Here is an 18084-nt window from a genome sequence, read left to right on the forward strand (position 1 = left end):
CATTTAAATAGCATTGATTTCTGTAAAAATGACAATGGTCCCAAAAATGTGTCAAAAATGTCCGATGTGTCCGCCATAATGTCGCAATCACAATAAAAATCGCTGATCGCCGCCATTACTAGTAAAAAAAAAATATTAACAAAAATGCTATAAAACGATCCCCTATTTTGGAAACGCTATAACTTTTGCTCAAACCAATCGATAATCGCTAATTGCTTTTTTTTACCAAAAATATGTAGAAGAATTTATTTTTTTAATAAATATTTTTTGGGGATATTTATTATAGCAAAAAGTAAAAATATTGCATTTTTTTCAAAATTGTCGCTCTATTTTTGTTTATAGCGCAAAAAATAAAAATCAAATACCACCAAAAGAAAGCTCTATTTGTGGGAAAAAAAGGACGTCAATTTTGTTTGGGAGCCACGTCGCACGCCCGCGCAATTGTCAGTTAAAGCGACGCAGTGCCGAATCGCAAAAAGGGGCTTGGTCCTTTGGCTGCAAATTGGTCCGGGGCTTAAGTGGTTAAAACACATCGAGGTATCATCAAAAATGCTTTTTTGTTTCTTGTCTCAGATAAGGGTCAGTGTGCTGTTAATCCGGCCGACAGAACCGACTGCGGATATCCAGGAATTAGTGCGGGCGAGTGCTTTTCCAAAGGATGCTGCTTTAACTCAAGTATTCCCGGAGTCAAATGGTGCTTCTTCCCAAAACAATTCAGTAAGTTATTCCATAACATTGCCGATACAAATGCTCTAAACTGAGGTCCTATTTACTTGTGGTGCATTGATGCTCCTTCTGTCACATGTTAACATGTGTTGCTTTAAGGCAACCTATCCCACAATGAGGTATAGATTTGCCTGTGTAATGGTATTCAAGCTTAATCTTCCCTTTTACACATGTATACATACCTAGAACTGTCAAATCTAGGCATACATACCTAGATCTGACAGTTGTGGACTTCATTTTTTTTTACCTCTATAGGTGAAAGGCTCTCTCTCCTGGTCACGTTTGCACATTACAGCCTCATAGATCTCTATGTATATTGTCTACCTCCAACTCCCAACCAGGAGAAGGTCTCATTGATGCCTAGGAGGTTGTAATGTGCAGGTACGGCCAGGAGAGGGAGCCGTTCAATACTGAGTGCAAACAAACAATGGAGCCAGTATCCTTCAAATCTCAGTAACTATTTATCTGTGAAGGGTGGGATTGTGTAGCTCAGGGCAAAGGGACAAAAAGAGTAAGCTCACCTTGTCTGAATGCGCACTTATTCTTTAACTTACACATATGAAGTGACATTTCCTAATAGTTCCTCATAAGTGTCAAAAACTTTTATGTGCAGCCTGCAAAAATTGTTAATTGCTATTTTAAAAATTATATTTTCAATCCTTCTTCATAGATAAGGCTCAGTGTTCTGTGAGTCCAGCTGACAGAATAGAGTGCGGATATCCAGGAATTAGTTCTGAAGAATGCAGTTCCAGAGGATGCTGCTTTGATCCATCCATTCCCGGGGTCAAATGGTGCTTCCACACCAATGACTACAGTAAGGGTTATTCCTATAATATAACTTCCATTAATATTATTGTAATACACCTTTTTTTTTAAAGTGCCAACATTATCCACAGTGCTTTACTATAATAGTGTAAGTACCTTAATTTAACTTGGTATTAGCCTCTATATATTTAACTATTTGCCTTGGCTTCAGCCTTCAAGAATAAGTGCACTTATGCTTTTGACTTTCCCTTGACCTAAAGGATTCTACCCTACTTACCACGACCCAATAGCTGTGGCCTCCAACAGTTGTTTTAATTCAAGGGTGAAAGGCTCCCTTACTTGATCGAGCCTGCACAATTCAGCACTACCTCTATGGAGCTTGTCTAGCTCTGTCTCCCAGCCAGAAGAGACGGCCCTATAGAATTCCAATAGCTAGTAATGTGCAGGCGCAGCGAGTGAGGGGACCTTTCATCGCTGGATGTAAACAAACTCTGGTGTCCACGCTCACTGAATCTCATCTGAGCGAGGGTGGGATTGTTTAGGACAGGTCAAAGGGGCAAAAAGTGCACTCTGTCTGAAAGTGCAATTCCTCTTTAGGTCATGTGTGGTTAGAAAAATGAGTTCCTCATAAGCGCCGAAAAACTTTTATGTGCAGCCTGTAAACATTATTAATTGCTATTTCAAAAATAATATTTTCAATTTTTATTCATAGATAAAGTTGAGTGCTCAGTGAGTCATGCTGACCGAACAGATTGTGGATATTCAGGCATTAGTTCCAAAGAATGCCGTTCCAGAGGATGCTGCTTTGATCCATCTATTCCCGGGGTTAAATGGTGCTTTTTCTCCAACAGCTACAGTAAGGGTTATTCCTACGGTACACTTACATTCTAAAAGGGAAGGGGAAGTGATACAAAGAGACAATAACTGTGATTTATTTTTCATGTAGAAAATAAAACTCAGATCTGAAGCAGGATAGGCTTTCCTAAAGAGGTGAAATTTCAGAGATAACCTAAAGGTGGAGTAGGAGATAGCCGGAAAGTTCCAGAGGAAGAGAGAGGCCTTGAAGAAGTCTTGAGCATAGGAATAGGTGGTGAGGGAGCTAGAGAGTAGCAGTGAAAGGCTTCCTAGTCATGCCTGCCCATTATAGTTCCACCTCTATGATGATCATCTATTTCTGTCTCTCTGCAAGGAGATGGTCCCATAAACGGGGGACTCTAATGTTCAGACACAGCCAGGGGAGAGAGCCACTCAAATTGCTCCTACTTGCTCCAGCTGTCTCTTGGTTGCTATACGTTGGGCCTCGTAAGCTGAAAGTACACTGAGCCATACTGCTCACATGACATAGCCACGGGTCAAGACTATTTCAACATGCTCTACCATCTGGTCTTCCATTTAGATCCATAGCCAGGTAATGCCTTCACCAGTATAGGTAGATTATTGGCCTCAGAGATACAGCCAACAGGAGTCCAGCTTTTCCTGGGCTCCAAACCTTTGTACACAGAAGTCATATTTCATGACAGTGACCTCTGATCCGGTGTCAAACATGGGACCTCTTTCCTGTACACTAGGGTGGAGGCCACTGGGCTTAGAGCAACCACCCATTCAGCCTTGTTGGGACTTGGAGATGTCTGTTCCGGGGGTTGTCCCTCAGTCAGTAGTATTATGACAGCATGGATGGGGTTTCTAAATCCAGAATGCCCACAGTTCTTGGATAGGTGTCCATAACAACCACATGCCCAGCAATTTTGGTCCTTCATGGGATCCCTACACAATGGATTCTTCTTAGAGGTGGCTACCTTCTGCTTCAAAACATCCACATCCTCAGCCAGTTTAGTCAGGGCTGTTTGCATGGCAGACAGGGGTGAAGGTGCCAGGGCCTCCTCTTAGAGATATGCCAGTTCAAATTTCTTGGCCACTGCCATTTTCGTGTCCACTTCTGCTTGTTCTCATGCACCTGCATCCACCACCACATTCTGGAAGGAAGTGGTAGGTTGCTCCTTATCTTTCTCCTGCAGGGCCCTCTGAACTGAACCTGCCTTCAGACCAACAATGAATTGGTCCCTTAGTTTGTGGTCTGAATCAGCAATGTTAGTGCAGCTGCGGACATCCTTTTTTTTTCTAGGCACCTCCAGAGGTTTGCAATGACCACCTCATAGTGAGGCTCTCATCCTTCTGCCATTTCCTTAGGAAGAACATTTGCCACAGCTCTGACAGCAGTAGTTTTCCCTGAACAGGACCTCCAAATATGACACAATCTGTTCTAGAGTACCCGTTCCTTCTCTGGCAGCGCTCTGCATTGTCCTTTCAGGCTTTATTAGCCAGCTCCGCCACCAGCTGGGCCGGGACCTGTTACAGGCTTGAGGCATTTTCCAGTCTCTCCTCCTTCTTTGCCAAAGGAATGTTAGAGCCATGGAACGTTGGTATTAGGACTAAGGCCAAGCCTAGCAGAGCCATGCCGGAGCCCAGTCCTCCTTCTGCGCCCGCTGTAAAGGACATATTCTGCCGACTGTTGCCAAGTGTAAGTGGGGTTCAGTGTTGTGTGATGGCAATCATTCACATGGTCAGGTGCAATAATAAACTTGTATGGAAGTAATGCAGTAACAGTTCACAGCAAACCCAGTGGAAAGACTGCCCAACCGGGTGGACTCACAGTTTAAGCAACGTGAACAGAGTGGGTCCCTGCTGGAATGACAATGTTTGCAGAGGGGGCAGAATGCGGCCTGGTCATCTCCCACCCAATTGGGAAGATGTCCAGAAGAGATGAGACGCTTTCCCTCCTTGTTAAGAACCTTTCCCTACTCCTAGTACTGTCCCTAACAGATGGGGTTCCTTTCCTTGCATTAATTACTCACACAAAGAGCCAAACTAGGGAGCCAGGGCCTAAAATAGGCTTTGCCTGACCCAAGATGGCTGCCAAAGTAATGTGGGGCAACAGCATCCAACCGGATTGTTTCCAGAGTGACCCAGGAAGACCATCGAGAAACCATATTCCTCCTGAATTCCTCTCCAGCTGCAGAGTGGGGGTGGGATAATTTAGGTCAGGTCAAAGGGGGGAAAAAAATAGGTGCAATTTGTCTAAAAGTGCACTTATTCTTTAAGTTACACATTTGGAGAACAATATCTCATAGTTCTTCATAGGCTCCAAAACTTTTATATGTATCCTGTAAACATTATTAATTGCTATTTCAAAAATAATATTTTCCATTATTCTTCATAGATAAGGCTCAGTGCTCGGTAAGTCCGACTGACAGAACAGACTGCGGATATCCAGGAATTAGTTCCAAAGAATGCCTATCCAGAGGATGCTGCTTCAACTCATCTATTCCTGGGGTCAAATGGTGCTTCCACAAAAAGATCTACAGTACGGGTTATTCCTATGCTATCATTTTCATTAATATTATTTCACTACACTATTCTCATAGTGCCCACATTTTCTACAGCTCTTTACAATAAACACAGTGTAAGTACCTGAATATGATCTGATATTAGACTCTTACAATCCCCTAGGTTGCAGAACTGGGAGTGAAAGAAGCGACCCAAAGAGGCAGTCATACAGTGATCATGTGCTATATGAATGAGGGTTGGATTGCTTAGGTCAAAGGGCCAAAAAATGCACTCTTTCCATGTAGGTAAAGTCGGCAACCAGGTGAGGATCAATAAAATGTCTTTTGATTTCATCCAAGGACTACACATGCTCCAAACAGAGCCAAGTTCATAGTTGAGCTATGAGTAATGCCGCGTACACACGACCGGACTTTTCGAGGGAATAGGTCCGACGGTCTTTCCAAATGAACAGACTTGGCCACACACAATCACACCAAAGTCAGATGGATTTGAATGTGATGACGTACGACCGAACTAGAATAAGGAAGTTCATAGCCAGTAGCCAATAGCTGCCCTAGCGTCGGTTTTTGTCCGTCCGACCAGCATACACACGAACGGATTTCTCGGTCCGGCGGATGTCTGGTGGGAAAATTTAAAACATGTTCTATTTCTAAAGTCCGCCGGATTTTTGGCAAGCAAAGGTCTGATGGAGCCCACACACGTTTGAATTGTGCAACGGATTCGTTCCATCTGACCGTTGCTGTCAAAAAGTCCGGACGTGTGTATGCGGCATAAGGCCTTGATAGGTTGAAACCCTAGTGTTGGCTCTGTTTGGGATATGTGTACTCCTTGGACAAAATAAAGAGACATCTAATTCATCCTTAACTGGGTGCTGACTTTACCTACATGGAAGGACTCTTGTGTTGCAGGGTGGAGACTGCAAGTCAGGCACAGTGAGTGGAAACAGAGAGCTCTTGGCTCTCCTGGCTCGGATTGCATGATTGGGTTGTAGTGCCGTTATCTTGCATGTGTGTTTAAAACGTACACTCTGTCTGAAAGTGCAATTCCTCTTTAAAGCGGTAGTAAACCGCATCCAAATAAAAAGGAAATCATGCCCTGGGCAGTTTAAGTCAGCCCTCACATTTTCCACTCGCATTTTGCAAGTGGTAAATGGCTGTTGGTGAGCATGGAGCTGCATCATCAAAGGTATCGAGCCAAAAGGTGGGGCTATATGATGGTGAGCCTCAGAAACATGGGAATTTTAAATGAAAGCTATTACAGCAGGCAATCCCACTCTCTGCTGATCTGGACGGCTCACCTCTTCCTCTGCACTGGTGAGGATGCATTGGGCCCAGGTGAGGCTGCACTGATGAGCACAAGTGGGGCTGCACTGATGGGCACAAGTGGGGCTGCACTGATGGGCACAGGTGAGTCTGCAGTGATCGGCATGAATTAATGAATGAAATACTTGTATAGCGTACAATGCGAACTGAATCCTCAATATATAGAATCGCCTCAATATATAATAATAATCGCCTCAATATATAGGTATACCATTCCTTCAGAGTGCATACGCTGGTGAGGTTTCCGGCTGCATCTAAGGTAAATATCTCCTAAATGGTGAGATATTTACAGTACCTATACGTAAGCATTATTATAGGCTGCCCTATAGGTAAAAACCATACATGAGAGTTTACTCCCATTTTAAGTCGTTACAGAAATGAGTTCCTCATAGCGCCAAAAACTTTTGTGAAACATGTAAGCAAATATTAATTGCCATTTCAAAAATAATATATTCAATTATTCTTCATAGATAAAGCTCAGTGTTCGGTGAGTCCAGCTGACAGAACAGACTGCGGATATTCAGGAATTAGTTCCCAAGAATGCCAATCCAGAGGATGCTGCTTTGACCCATCTATTCCCGGGGTCAAATGGTGCTTCTTCCCCAACAACTACAGTAAGGGGTATTCCTATACATATAACCTAAAATGGAAGAGCAAGAGATACAAAGAGATAACTATGGAGGGATCAGTTGGAGAAATTTTTTTTTAGCTCTGAGACTGGGGTAGGGAGTTTCAGAGGAAGAGAAATTCTTGAGCATAAAAGTAGGTAATTAGGGAGGTAGAGCCCAGCGGTGAAAGGCTTTATGGTTATGGCTGCACATTACAGCTCCACGTTGATGGGGCTAATCTACTTCCATCTCCCACCAAGAAGATGGTGCCATAGACACCCAAGGGCCTGTAATGTGCATGTGCAGCCAGGAGAGGGAGTCTTTTACCAAACTCTGGAGTCTGTGTGTGAGAAGTTCAGGCAAGCTAGACCTGTAGGCAAGTGCAGTCTAACTTCTCCACTGCAGGTTGATCTCATCCGCAGCAGTTTTGTAGCTGGAGAAGAAGTCAAGAGGAACATGGTTCTCCTATTGTTTCCTGGGATCAGAGGGCCAGGAAAAGACTTTGCTTGATCCAACATGGATGCCAGAGTCACATGGGCTATCCGGTTGGCGGATGCCACCCCATGTGACTCTGGCGTCCATTTTGAATCTAGCAGTCTATTAGCGGCCCTGGATCCCAGGCTTGGTGTGCTTTGTGTAAGTGGGTAGTGTAGGGAAAGGTATCAACACTTTTAGGGACAGAACTAGTGGTAGGGAGAGGTTCTTGGTGAGGATGGAATGCGTAGTGTTTATAACTTGTGGACAGTTTCCCAACTGGGCATGAGGCAGCCAGGCTGCATTCTGCCCTCTTTACAGGAGTTGTCAGTCTGGCTGAGATCTGCTCTCTTCACATTGTTGGAAACCGTGAGTGTACCCAGTTGGGCAATCTTCCCTCTGGGTTTTTTTTGTGAACTGTTGTTGCAATACTATAATACAAGTTCTTTATTTGCACTTGGCTTTGTGAATTATTACCACCACACCATGCTGTAGCACACACAAAAGCCCCCTGAGCCTCGCCCCCCTAGGGTCCACTCTGGAGTATGACGACAGCTGCTTCAAGCATTTCAGTAAATTTGGGGTGTTGCACTTTCAGCTCTAATGCCACAATTCACTTACAGCATCATACCCTTCCTGAAGGACAGTGTCTTCCTTTTCACTACTTCAGCTGATGATATGGTCTGTTCCTACTTGTCCCGACACATGACTTCATAGCATTTTGAGAAAGTAACACTTATGCCGGTTATACACGGTCGGAATTTCCGCAAACAAATGTTCGATGTGAGCTTATTGTCAGAAAATCCAACAGTGTGTATGCTCCATCAGACATTTGCTGTCAGAATTTCCGACAACAAATGCTTGAGAGCTGGTTTTCAAATTTTCTGGCAACAAAACTTGTTGTTGGAAATTCTGTGTACACAATTCCCATGCACAGTATTCTGTGCATGCTCGGAATCAAGCAGGAAAGCCACACTGGCTATTGAACTTAATTTTTCTCGGCTCGTCTTATGTCTTCTCACCGTGTTCTTGACGTTCGGAATTTCCAACAACATTTGTGTGACTGTGTGTATGCAAGACAAGTTTGAGCCAACATCCGTTGGAAAAAATCCACGGTTTTGTTGTTGGAATGTCCGATCGTGTGTACGTGGCTTAAGTATATACTTAACTCCACCACATCATCATATTCCACCATTAACTGCACAGGGAAGCCACTGTATTTCTCTCAGCAAGGCCTTGCCCTTTGTGGCTCTAGACTTATTCCCAAGGCAGGCCTTGTACCGCAGGGGGCTCCAATATGGAGACCCATTCACTAAGTGAGAACCATGAAGTATCACCCTACTAAACGGGAAGTGACACACATACAGGGGAAACCATTTCACAAAACATATTAACCCCCTACATGCACCAGCCAAGACTTAAAGGTAAACTTAAAAAATTCAGCTTAACAGCAAAAAAATTCTACAAAGTAAACACCTCCTTGAAGCAGAGGGCCACCCTAAAATAAAAAAATAAATTCATATTCTTAAAAAAAAAAAAATTTACTTACCAGAAACCCCTGTTGCTAGTCAGTCTTCTTAATCTGCCTCTTCCTATTCCACGACACTTCCTCCTCTTCGGCGAGCTGCCCCGTTGTGTTGTAGGCCATGTGTGTGTCCCAGAAAACAGCAGGGCCATTCACAAAGCGCTGCAGGACTCACGCATGCGCAGTAGGAAACGGGCAGTGAAGCCGCAAGGCTCCACTGCCTGTTTCCCTTCGTTAAGGTGGCAGTGTCGGGAGCCGATCTGATGGACGGATCGGCCTCGGGGGGGCGACATCGCGGGCTCGCTGGATAGGTAAGTATCCTTATTAAAAAAGTCAGCAGCTATAGTGTTTGTAGCTGCTGACTTTAAAAAAAAAATTGCGGCTGGAACACCCCTTTAAATGCGCTCTCATGGATCTCATCTGAGGGAGGGTGGGATAGTTTAGGTCTGGGCAAAGAGGCTGAAAGTGTATTTATTCTTTAAGTCACAAATTTGGAGGAAAATGTCTTCATAGTTCCTCATCAGCGCCAATAACATGTGCAACATGTAAAAATTATTAATTATTATTTCACAAATAATATTTTTCAATTTTTCATAGATGAGGCTCAGTGCTCGGTGACTCCAGCTGACAGAATAGAGTGCGGATATCCAGGAATTAGTTCTGAGGAATGCCATGACCGAGGATGCTGCTTTGATTCATCTATTCCCGGGGTCAAATGGTGCTTCCGCTCAAACGACTACAGTAAGGGGTTTTCATATACTATCATTTCCATTTGTAGTGCTGGCTCCTGAAGAGCATGCAATATGTGTTTTTGTCATTTAATATTCCTGGAACCGCAGTTTGGTTTTGGATTCAATTACACAAAATTTTGGTCTCAGTTCCAGTCTGGCTGGATTGTATTGTGTTCTGCTTGACCATAGGTGGCGCTGTCATCTCTGGCAAGGTGCATTAAGTGCCAGTTCTCTCTCGGAATCAGCCCAGTGGGAGTGTCACTCTTGCTGTGCATTCTGGGAGGGGGTACTTAAGGTGCTGAGATCACGTGTTTCTGGGTTTACGGTCCAGAAGTGCATTCTGGCTGTTTGTTCCTGGTCCTCCTGACCAGCCCCCAGGGCTCTCATGGCCTGGGGTGCCGACCCACCCAACTCCAAGTCTCGGGGCTGGCTGGCCCGAGACAAAGTAACTGAAGCAAGGATTCGGGGGTGGTCTGGTGCCGTCTCGGTTTCTGGAGAGGCCCAGCAACTGTCGAAGCATCCAGGGGAGGACTCTTTGGGAGAAGGCCACGCAAAGGTTGGCTTCTCAAAAGGAGCCTGGAGGCTAAGTTGAAAGACCCCAAGCCAATCTGATACCATATGGTATCGCCGGACCGGCGGCAAGATACTGGTGCTATAAGTTTTCTACATCTTTCAGTTATTCAAGTGTTCTACAACAAGTCTGTGGCAGAGACTTTGTTTTATTTAAGCATCCTGTTGGCTACTAGGCCTGGTGAGAGAAGGACTATCCGATAACGGGGAGGATCCAGCTGTGAATGGCTATTCTCTGGATTTCCTAATGTGAGAGTACCAGGACTTTACTACCTAAACCCTCTAACCCTACTTTGAGAGACTGTGTTCGTTTACCCTTTTTGCAAATAAAAATCCCATAAGTGGATCTGGTGTCAGTCTCTGCAGTTCTTGGGCCATCAACCTCGGGGAAACCCCTAGACATACACAAGGTCAAGAAGGTAACGGTAAGCCCAGTTAAATCAGCCGCTCCTTCGGGGGTCAGCGCTATACAATAAATATTATTATAATACTCTATTTTTATAGTGCCAACAGTTTATGCAGCTCTTTACAATAAAAACAGTATAAGTACATGAAATCAACTTATTAGCCTCTTACAATCCCCTATGTAGCAGAGATCAGACTGGGAGAGGAAGAAGCAACCCAAAGAGCCAGTCATATATGCTAAAATGGTCATGTGCTAACGAGGAACATGCTGATAGGAGGAATGTGCAGAGTGACAGAGAGATAATCTCATCAGTCTGCTGCGTCTCCTTCTACTGTCCAGTCACTGGGGGAGGGAGTCACTGAAATGCGGCAGGGACATAATTTGTCCTGCTAGATATCGATGTGCATGGGGCAGAGCTGTATAGATCTTGGGACTGAAATGAAAGAAATACAAACCTTTTGACAAGTAAAATAGCTTATTTAACTAGCTGGGCTTCAGACTTCAAGAATAAGTGCACGTATTCTGGCTCTCCCCTGACATAAAGGATCCTACCCTACTTACTATGACCCATTAGCCGCCACCTATATTGTTTGCTTACATTCAACAGTGCAAAGCCCCCTTCCTTGGTCGAACCTGCACAATTCAGCACTACCTCTATGGAGCTTGTCTATGTCTATCTCCCAGCCAGGAGACGGTTTTATAGAAATCCAAGAGCTTGTAATGTGCAGGTGTGGCCAGAAGAGGGAGCCTTTCATCCCTGAATGTAAACCAACTCTGGTGTCCATGCACATTGGATCAAATCTGAGTAAGAGTGAGATTGTTTGGGTCCGGAGCTACACTCTTATTTTTTAGGTCACACATTTGAAGGAAAATGTCCTCATAAAAGCCAAAAACGTCTATGTGCAGCCTGTAAACATTATTAATTGCAATTTCAAAAATAATATCTTCAATTTTTCTCCATAGATAAGGTTCAATGCTCAGTGAGTCCAGCTGACAGAACAGACTGCGGATATCCAGGAATTAGTTCTGAAGAATGCCATTCTAGAGGATGCTGCTTTGACTCATCTATTCCCGGGGTCAAATGGTGCTTCTTCTCCAAAACCTACAGTAAGGATTATTCCTATACTTACAATCTAAAAGGGAAGGGCAAGTAATACAAAGAGACAAAAACTGTGGGGGGATCAGTTGATGTAGAAGATTCAGCTTTCCTATAGAGGTGAGTTTTCAGTGATCACCTAAAGTCGGAGTAGGAGCAAGCCTACTGGCTAATCTACTTCCATCTCCCAGCAAGGAGATGTTTCCAAAGAAGTCCATAGGCCTGTAATGTGCAGATGTAGCCAGGGGAGGAAGCCATTCACCACATACAGTTTTAGCCTTTATTCCACAATTGTAACGACCCTTGCAAATCCACACAGCCCACAATAACAAGGTAAATGGCTACCTGGGCTGTGAATCTGAGCACGGGAGCTTGACAGGAAGCTTACCAAAGGATTGTCGAGGTGAAGCCATAGTCAGGGATTCTAGAAGTTAGGGTTAAAGATGAACAGAGCCAGGGTCAGAAGCTGGGGTCAGGCTTGGAACACTGAAACTTGAAAATAAGAACACAGGAAACCAGGAACCTTTGGTAATACAAGAGAGAGACAATGAACTGGCATAGCCCTCAGAGTGAGGCAGTGTTTTATACCCAGCTGATTAGATAAACTGCCTCAGCTGAACCAGGAGCTAATGCAAAGCAAGATCCAGAGTATAGCCCCCAGTACTGCATGCAGGACAAGCCATAGCTGGAAACAGGCTGAATAATGAGCTCAGGTGTGGCTCAGAGGCAATACAGCAGGAGCAGTACACATAAAATAAAGTCATGGGTTCAATACCTCCTTGAGCCACCTGGGGGGTGGCCACACCTGGCCATTTGCATGACACAGTAGGAACCATGACAACTATGAGCATCAAACCCTTCCAGAAGGACCTCTTCACTACTTCAGCTGGTGACATGGTCTGTTCCTACCTGTCTGTGCACATGACTTTGTAGTATTTTTAGAAAATAACATCAGTCATCTTCAACAAACTTTCAGTAGAATAGGCCTCCAGCTACCCTAGCTGAGACTTTGATTAAATGCAGACACATGGCAGGCCTGCCCAGGGGGCAACAGCCCACTAGGCTTTGATCTCCCTCTCAGGGACAAGACACCTCTGTTCCAAGTCTCATAGTATTTATACACACCGCAGCCATCATCTGGACACTATGCCCCAAGAAGTGACCAGGCTTGCATAAATATTCAGCTGCTGCTTACACTTTCCCAGCCCACTATCTTCCAGAACCTTTCCTAACAGGCAGGGGGGAAAAGTCAACCCAGACCTGTCACCTGCATGCCTCCTGACCTTGACCTCAGCTTGTTAAATGGATCTCCTCAACCTGCTACCTGTCTTGACCTCTGCTCCCACCTAACTTTGTCTCCTCTGCTATCCACCTGACACCGAACCTTGGCTTGTACCGACTACCCTCTATCTCAATGACCCTGGTTACCTGCTACATCTCACAGGCTCCGCTTTCCTGCAGCAGCCCCGCAGCACATCAGCGGTGTTCCTGAGCCTTTCCTGCAAGCAACTCTGCAGGCCACCTGTGCGACTTTGGGCCTGACTTCTCCTGTCTCACCTCCTGTCTAGAACTGAGCTGCAAGGGAGGCCCTCTCTCCATTGGCCTCCAGTACTTTGGTACCTGATACAACCACATCTACATTGATTACAGTGAGCCAGTCTAAATTTTCCTAACTTAGAATCTCGGAGGGTGCTACACACTTTTCTTTAAGCCACACATTTCTAGGAAAATGTCCTCATAGTTCCTCATAAAAGCCAAAAACTTCTATGTGCAGCCTGTGAACATTGTTAATTGCTATTTCAAAAAAAATATTTTCAATTCTTCATAGATAAAGCTCAGTGCTTGGTGAGTCCGGCAGACAGAAAAGAATGCGGCTATCCAGGAATTAGTTCCAAAGAATGCCTTTCCAGAGGATGCTGCTTTGACTCATCTATTCCCGGGGTCAAATGGTGCTTCCACAAAAAGATCTACAGTAAGGCTTTTTCCTAGGCTATCATTTACATTATTATTATTATTATTATGAAGCACTAACCCCGAAGGAGCTGCTGGTTTGATTGGGCTTACCGTTACCTTCTTCACCTCGATTTGCATCTAGGGGTTTCCCGTGGTAGATGGCCCAGAAACTAGAGACTGATGACAGATCTGCTTAAAGGGATTTTTATTTGCAAAAACATAGTTAACAAACAGTCTCTTAGTATAGGATCAGAGGGTTAGGAAGAAAGTTTAGGTACTCTTATGCCCCGTACACACGATCAGACTATCCAGCGGAATCCGCCTGTGTATGGGCTCCGGCGGACTTTTTCTTTCTAAAAGTTTGGCGAACTTAGAAAGAAGTTTTGACTCAAAATTGTCCGCCAGACTCGGCAGTCCGGCGGACAATCTGGTCGTCTGTGCGCTAGTCCGCCGGACTTTTTAAATGAACGGACTTGCCCACACACCTTGGAAAGTCCGTTCATTTTGAACGCGGCTCCAGGTAGACGGGACTAGCGAAGGAAGTCAATGTCGACGCCTTCAACAGCGAGATTAACACCTCGCTGGCCCCGTCACCTAGTATGGACTTAAAGGGGAAGCCTACGCCGAAAAAACAGCGTGGGGGTTCCCCCCAAAGTCCATATCAGACCCTTATCTGAGCACACAGCAGGGCCGGTCAGGAAAGGGGGTGGTGACGAGCAAGGTAGTGCCCCTGCCCCCTTATTATGTCACAGTCCCAGCATCCTCTGGGACTGTGACACCATAAGGGGCGGGGACATCATCCGGTGACCCCGCTCATTGTCCCTATATAAGTCGCCGCACAACGCATCCCTGTCATTGCGGCCAGAGAGAGCGTCGAGTCAACATCTCAAGGAAGAAGAGAAGAAGAAGAGAAGGCGGCGGCGGCGGTGGCGGCAGCGACGGCGACAGAAGGCCGGGCCACCGCTAGTAAAAGAGGTGGAAGAAGAAAGCGGAGGGCCCGGCAAGAAGACCCCAAGAGGGGGACAAGATCCCCCAAGTCAGAAGAAGACCACTGGACGGCGGCGGCGACGAAGAAGAAAGCTGGGCTCCTCCTCTAGTAAAAGAGCTAGTAGAAGATAGCGGAGGAGTCCGACGAGAAGACCCCCCAAGACGGAAGAAGACCCCCGGAGCTGTGCAATAAATTATTTTAAAAACATGTGTTGTATTTTTTTCTTTACACTTTTTTCACCAGGTGAATGGGTAGGGGTACATGGTACCCCAATACTCATTCACATAGGGTGGGGGGCCGGTATCTGGGGGCCCCCTTATTAAAGGCCAGGCTGCATGCTCAGATAAGGGTCTGATATGGACCTTGGGGGGAACCCCCACGCATTTTTTTTTGGTGTAAGGCTTCCCCTTTAAGTCCATCCCAGGTGACAGGGCAAGCGAGGTGTCAATCTCGCCGACGAAGGCAGCGACATTGACCTCCAGCGCTAGTCCTGTCTACCTGGAGCCGTGTTCAAAATTAATGGACTTTCCTCCGTGTGTGGGCAAGTCCGTTCATTTCAAAAGTCTGGCGGACTCCCGCCATAGTCCAGCGGTTTCTCCGCCGCACCTAGTCCACCGGAAAAGTCTGGTTGTGTGCGGGCAGGTCCGCTCATTTGGAAAGTCCGGCGGACCTCCGCTTCAAAGTCCGGCAGTTTGTCCGCCGGATAAGTCCGAAGGGTAGTCCGATCATGTGTACGCGGCATTAGTGTCAAAGTCAATAATAAAGGACTTGCTTACTTTGACTAAATCCAGAGAATAGCCATTCACAGCTGGATGTTCACTCAAGTTGGATAGTCCCTCTCTCACAAGGCCTAGCAGTCAACAAGGTGCTTAAATCAGGAATAAGTCTCTGCCACAGACATTGTTGTAGAACATGTAGGAAACTAGGAATTGTAGAACACTCGTATGGTACCAGTATCTTTCAGCCTGTTTGGCGATGCCCATGAGATTGGATTCACTTAGGTCCCTCAGCCTCACCAGGCTCTTGCTAAGAAGCCAACCTGTACATGGCCTTCTTCTGAAGAGTCCTCCCCTGGATAGCTACGAAGTTGCTGGGCCTCTCCACAACCGGAGATGGCACCGGACCACCTCCGAATCCTTTCCTTGGTTTACTTGCCTTGAGGCTAGCCAGCCCTGAGACATAAAGTCAGGTGGATCCGCACCTGAGACCATAGCCTTCCTGGGGGCTGGTCAGGAAGACCAGGCCCATGGAGTCAGAACATACTTCTGGACCGTAACCAGAACCATGTGACATCTTAAGTACCCTCTCCCAGAAAGCACAGCAAGAGTGACACTCCCACTGGGCTGGTTCCGAGAGAAAGTAACCTTAAAGCACCCAACCAGACTGTGTTTCTATGCCTGCCAGAAGAGACAGTGCCCCTATGGCCAGGCTGAACACCCTATAGTCCAGCCAGACTGATGCTGAGGTCCAGATTTGGAATAATTATACCCAAACCAAACTGCAGTTCAGGTGTAACATTAAATTTCAAAAAAACATAGCGAGTGCTCTTCAGTAGCCGGCGCTACAATTATAATACACTCATTTTATAGTGGCAACAGTTTCTGAAATTCTCTACAATAAAAACAATAAAAACATGGTAAATATCTGAATTCGACTTGATATTAGCATCTCTCAGTCCCTTATGTAGCAGAACTCAGACTGGCAGAGAAAGAGAAAGAGCCAGTCGTATATGCTACAGAGATCATGTGCTATATAAGTGAGGGTGGATTATTTAGGTCAGGTCAACGGGCCAAAAAGTGCACTCTGTCTGAAAGTGCAATTCCTCTTTAAATCATTTGGTTAAATAATTAGGAGTTCTTTATAAGTGCTGAAAACTATTATGTGCAGCCTGTACACATTATTGCCATTTCAAAAATAATATATTCAATTATTCTTCATAGATACGGCTCAGTGCTCGGTGAGTCCAGCTGACAGAACAGACTGCGGATATCCAGGAATTAGTTCTGAGGAATGCCAATCCAGAGGATGTTGCTTCAACCCATCTATTCCCGGGGTCAAATGGTGCTTCTTCCCCAACAACTACAGTAAGGGTTTTTTCTATGCTTACAATCTAAAAGGGAAGGGAAAGTGATACAAAGAGATAATAACTGTGGGGGGATCAGTTGATGGAGAAAATACAATTCAGCTCTGAGGCAGGATAGGCTGCACTAATAAGGTGAGTTTTCAGAGATCATCTAAAGATGAAGTAGGACAGTGATGGTGAACCTTGGCACCCCAGATGTTTTGGAACTACATTTCCCATAATGCTCCATGAGACTGCAAAGTGCAGGAGCATCATGGGAAATGTAGTTCCAAAACATCTGGGGTGCCAAGGTTCGCCATCATTGGAGTAGGAGATAGCTGGAGAGGTTGGGAGTTCCAAAGGAAGAGAGATGCCTTGAAGTCCTGAACATAAGAATAAGTGATGAGGGAGCTAGAGAGCAGTGGTGAAAGGCTTCCTGGTTGTGTCTGCACAGCTCCACCTCTATGGGGCTCTTCTACTCTCATCTCCCAGTAAGGAGATGGTCCCATAGAAGTCCAAGGGCCTGTAATATGTAGGCACTGCCAGGAGAGGAAGCCATTCACCACGGAATATAAACAAACTCTGCAGGCTGCGTGTAAGCAGGTCAGGCCAGCTGTAGCTGCATGAACTTTGCCCCCTAGGGGCCTCTCAGGAGTATTACGATAATTGCTTCATACACTTTAATAAATTCAGGGTGTCTTATCCACTGTCAGCCCTAAGGCCACAATGCTCTTACAGCATCACACCCTTCCCCAAGGACCATGTCTTCCTTTTCCCTACGTCAGCTGGTGACATGGTCTGTTCCTGCCTGTACCAACATATGCATTTACAGCATTTTGAGAATGTAACGCTTAGTATATATTTAACTCCACCAGCTTGACTCACATCTTTACAATATTCCGTTCAATCATGTTCCACCATTAGCTGCACATGAAAGACATTCTATTTCACGCAGCAAGGCCTTGCACTTTGTGACTCTAGACTCGGTCCAGAGACAAGCCTAGTACCGCAGCGGGCTCCAACATGGAGACCCATTCACTAAATGGGGCACATAAAGTATCACCTGTTCCCTCACTACCAAGGCCTCTGTTGCCTGCCACAATCACGGCTCTCACTGTTAGCCGGCTGCTCCTCCTTCTGTCCTTCCAGCGCACTAAGTTACACATAACCTCAAGGATGACCCAGTTTACAGTTGTTGCCAGACATCTCAGTCTTTACAAGTGATAAATGTGAACTCACTTTTCATCTTAACCCGGAGGGCTAAATATAACTTCACTTCCAGTTCTTAGCTCTTTGTGATACATAATATCACTATCACTATAACATCACAATTTTTCGTAATTTTCTCTTCCCAGGAAATGGCACAGACAACTTCTTCTTTAATAAAACTTTGTTTACTGAATAGGAAAAAAGTATATTTGAGACAGCACATCAGTTCATCTACTTTACATGTATGTCTGCATAAAATGTAACACACCCCTTAAGGGATGTGCATATTTTTGGCTGCGTGTTT

The 18084-nt window shown here is 45.3% G+C and overlaps 1 protein-coding gene across 9 annotated transcripts in view; it reads left to right on the plus strand.

Annotated features, from left to right (window-relative positions):
* The window catches only part of LOC143981748 (uncharacterized), a 91392-nt gene that overhangs the window by 27213 nt on the left and 46095 nt on the right, over positions 1-18084 (plus strand). For 7 of the 9 annotated variants that reach the window (XM_077479807.1, XM_077479811.1, XM_077479812.1 and 4 more), the window contains exons 3-11: positions 574-717; positions 1397-1540; positions 2204-2347; positions 4709-4852; positions 6629-6772; positions 9363-9506; positions 11436-11579; positions 13397-13540; positions 16450-16593. In XM_077479807.1, coding sequence (XP_077335933.1) covers positions 574-717; positions 1397-1540; positions 2204-2347; positions 4709-4852; positions 6629-6772; positions 9363-9506; positions 11436-11579; positions 13397-13540; positions 16450-16593 — 1296 coding nt within the window. The remainder of the gene's footprint in view (positions 1-573; positions 718-1396; positions 1541-2203; positions 2348-4708; positions 4853-6628; positions 6773-9362; positions 9507-11435; positions 11580-13396; positions 13541-16449; positions 16594-18084) is intronic. The other 2 variants (XM_077479808.1, XM_077479813.1) reach the window with 2 other exon arrangements.

Source organism: Lithobates pipiens, unplaced genomic scaffold (genome assembly GCF_037356315.1).
Source record: "Lithobates pipiens isolate NorthernLeopardFrog02 unplaced genomic scaffold, aLitPip1_a1.2 Scaffold_16, whole genome shotgun sequence".
Lineage (NCBI taxonomy): Eukaryota > Metazoa > Chordata > Amphibia > Anura > Ranidae > Lithobates > Lithobates pipiens.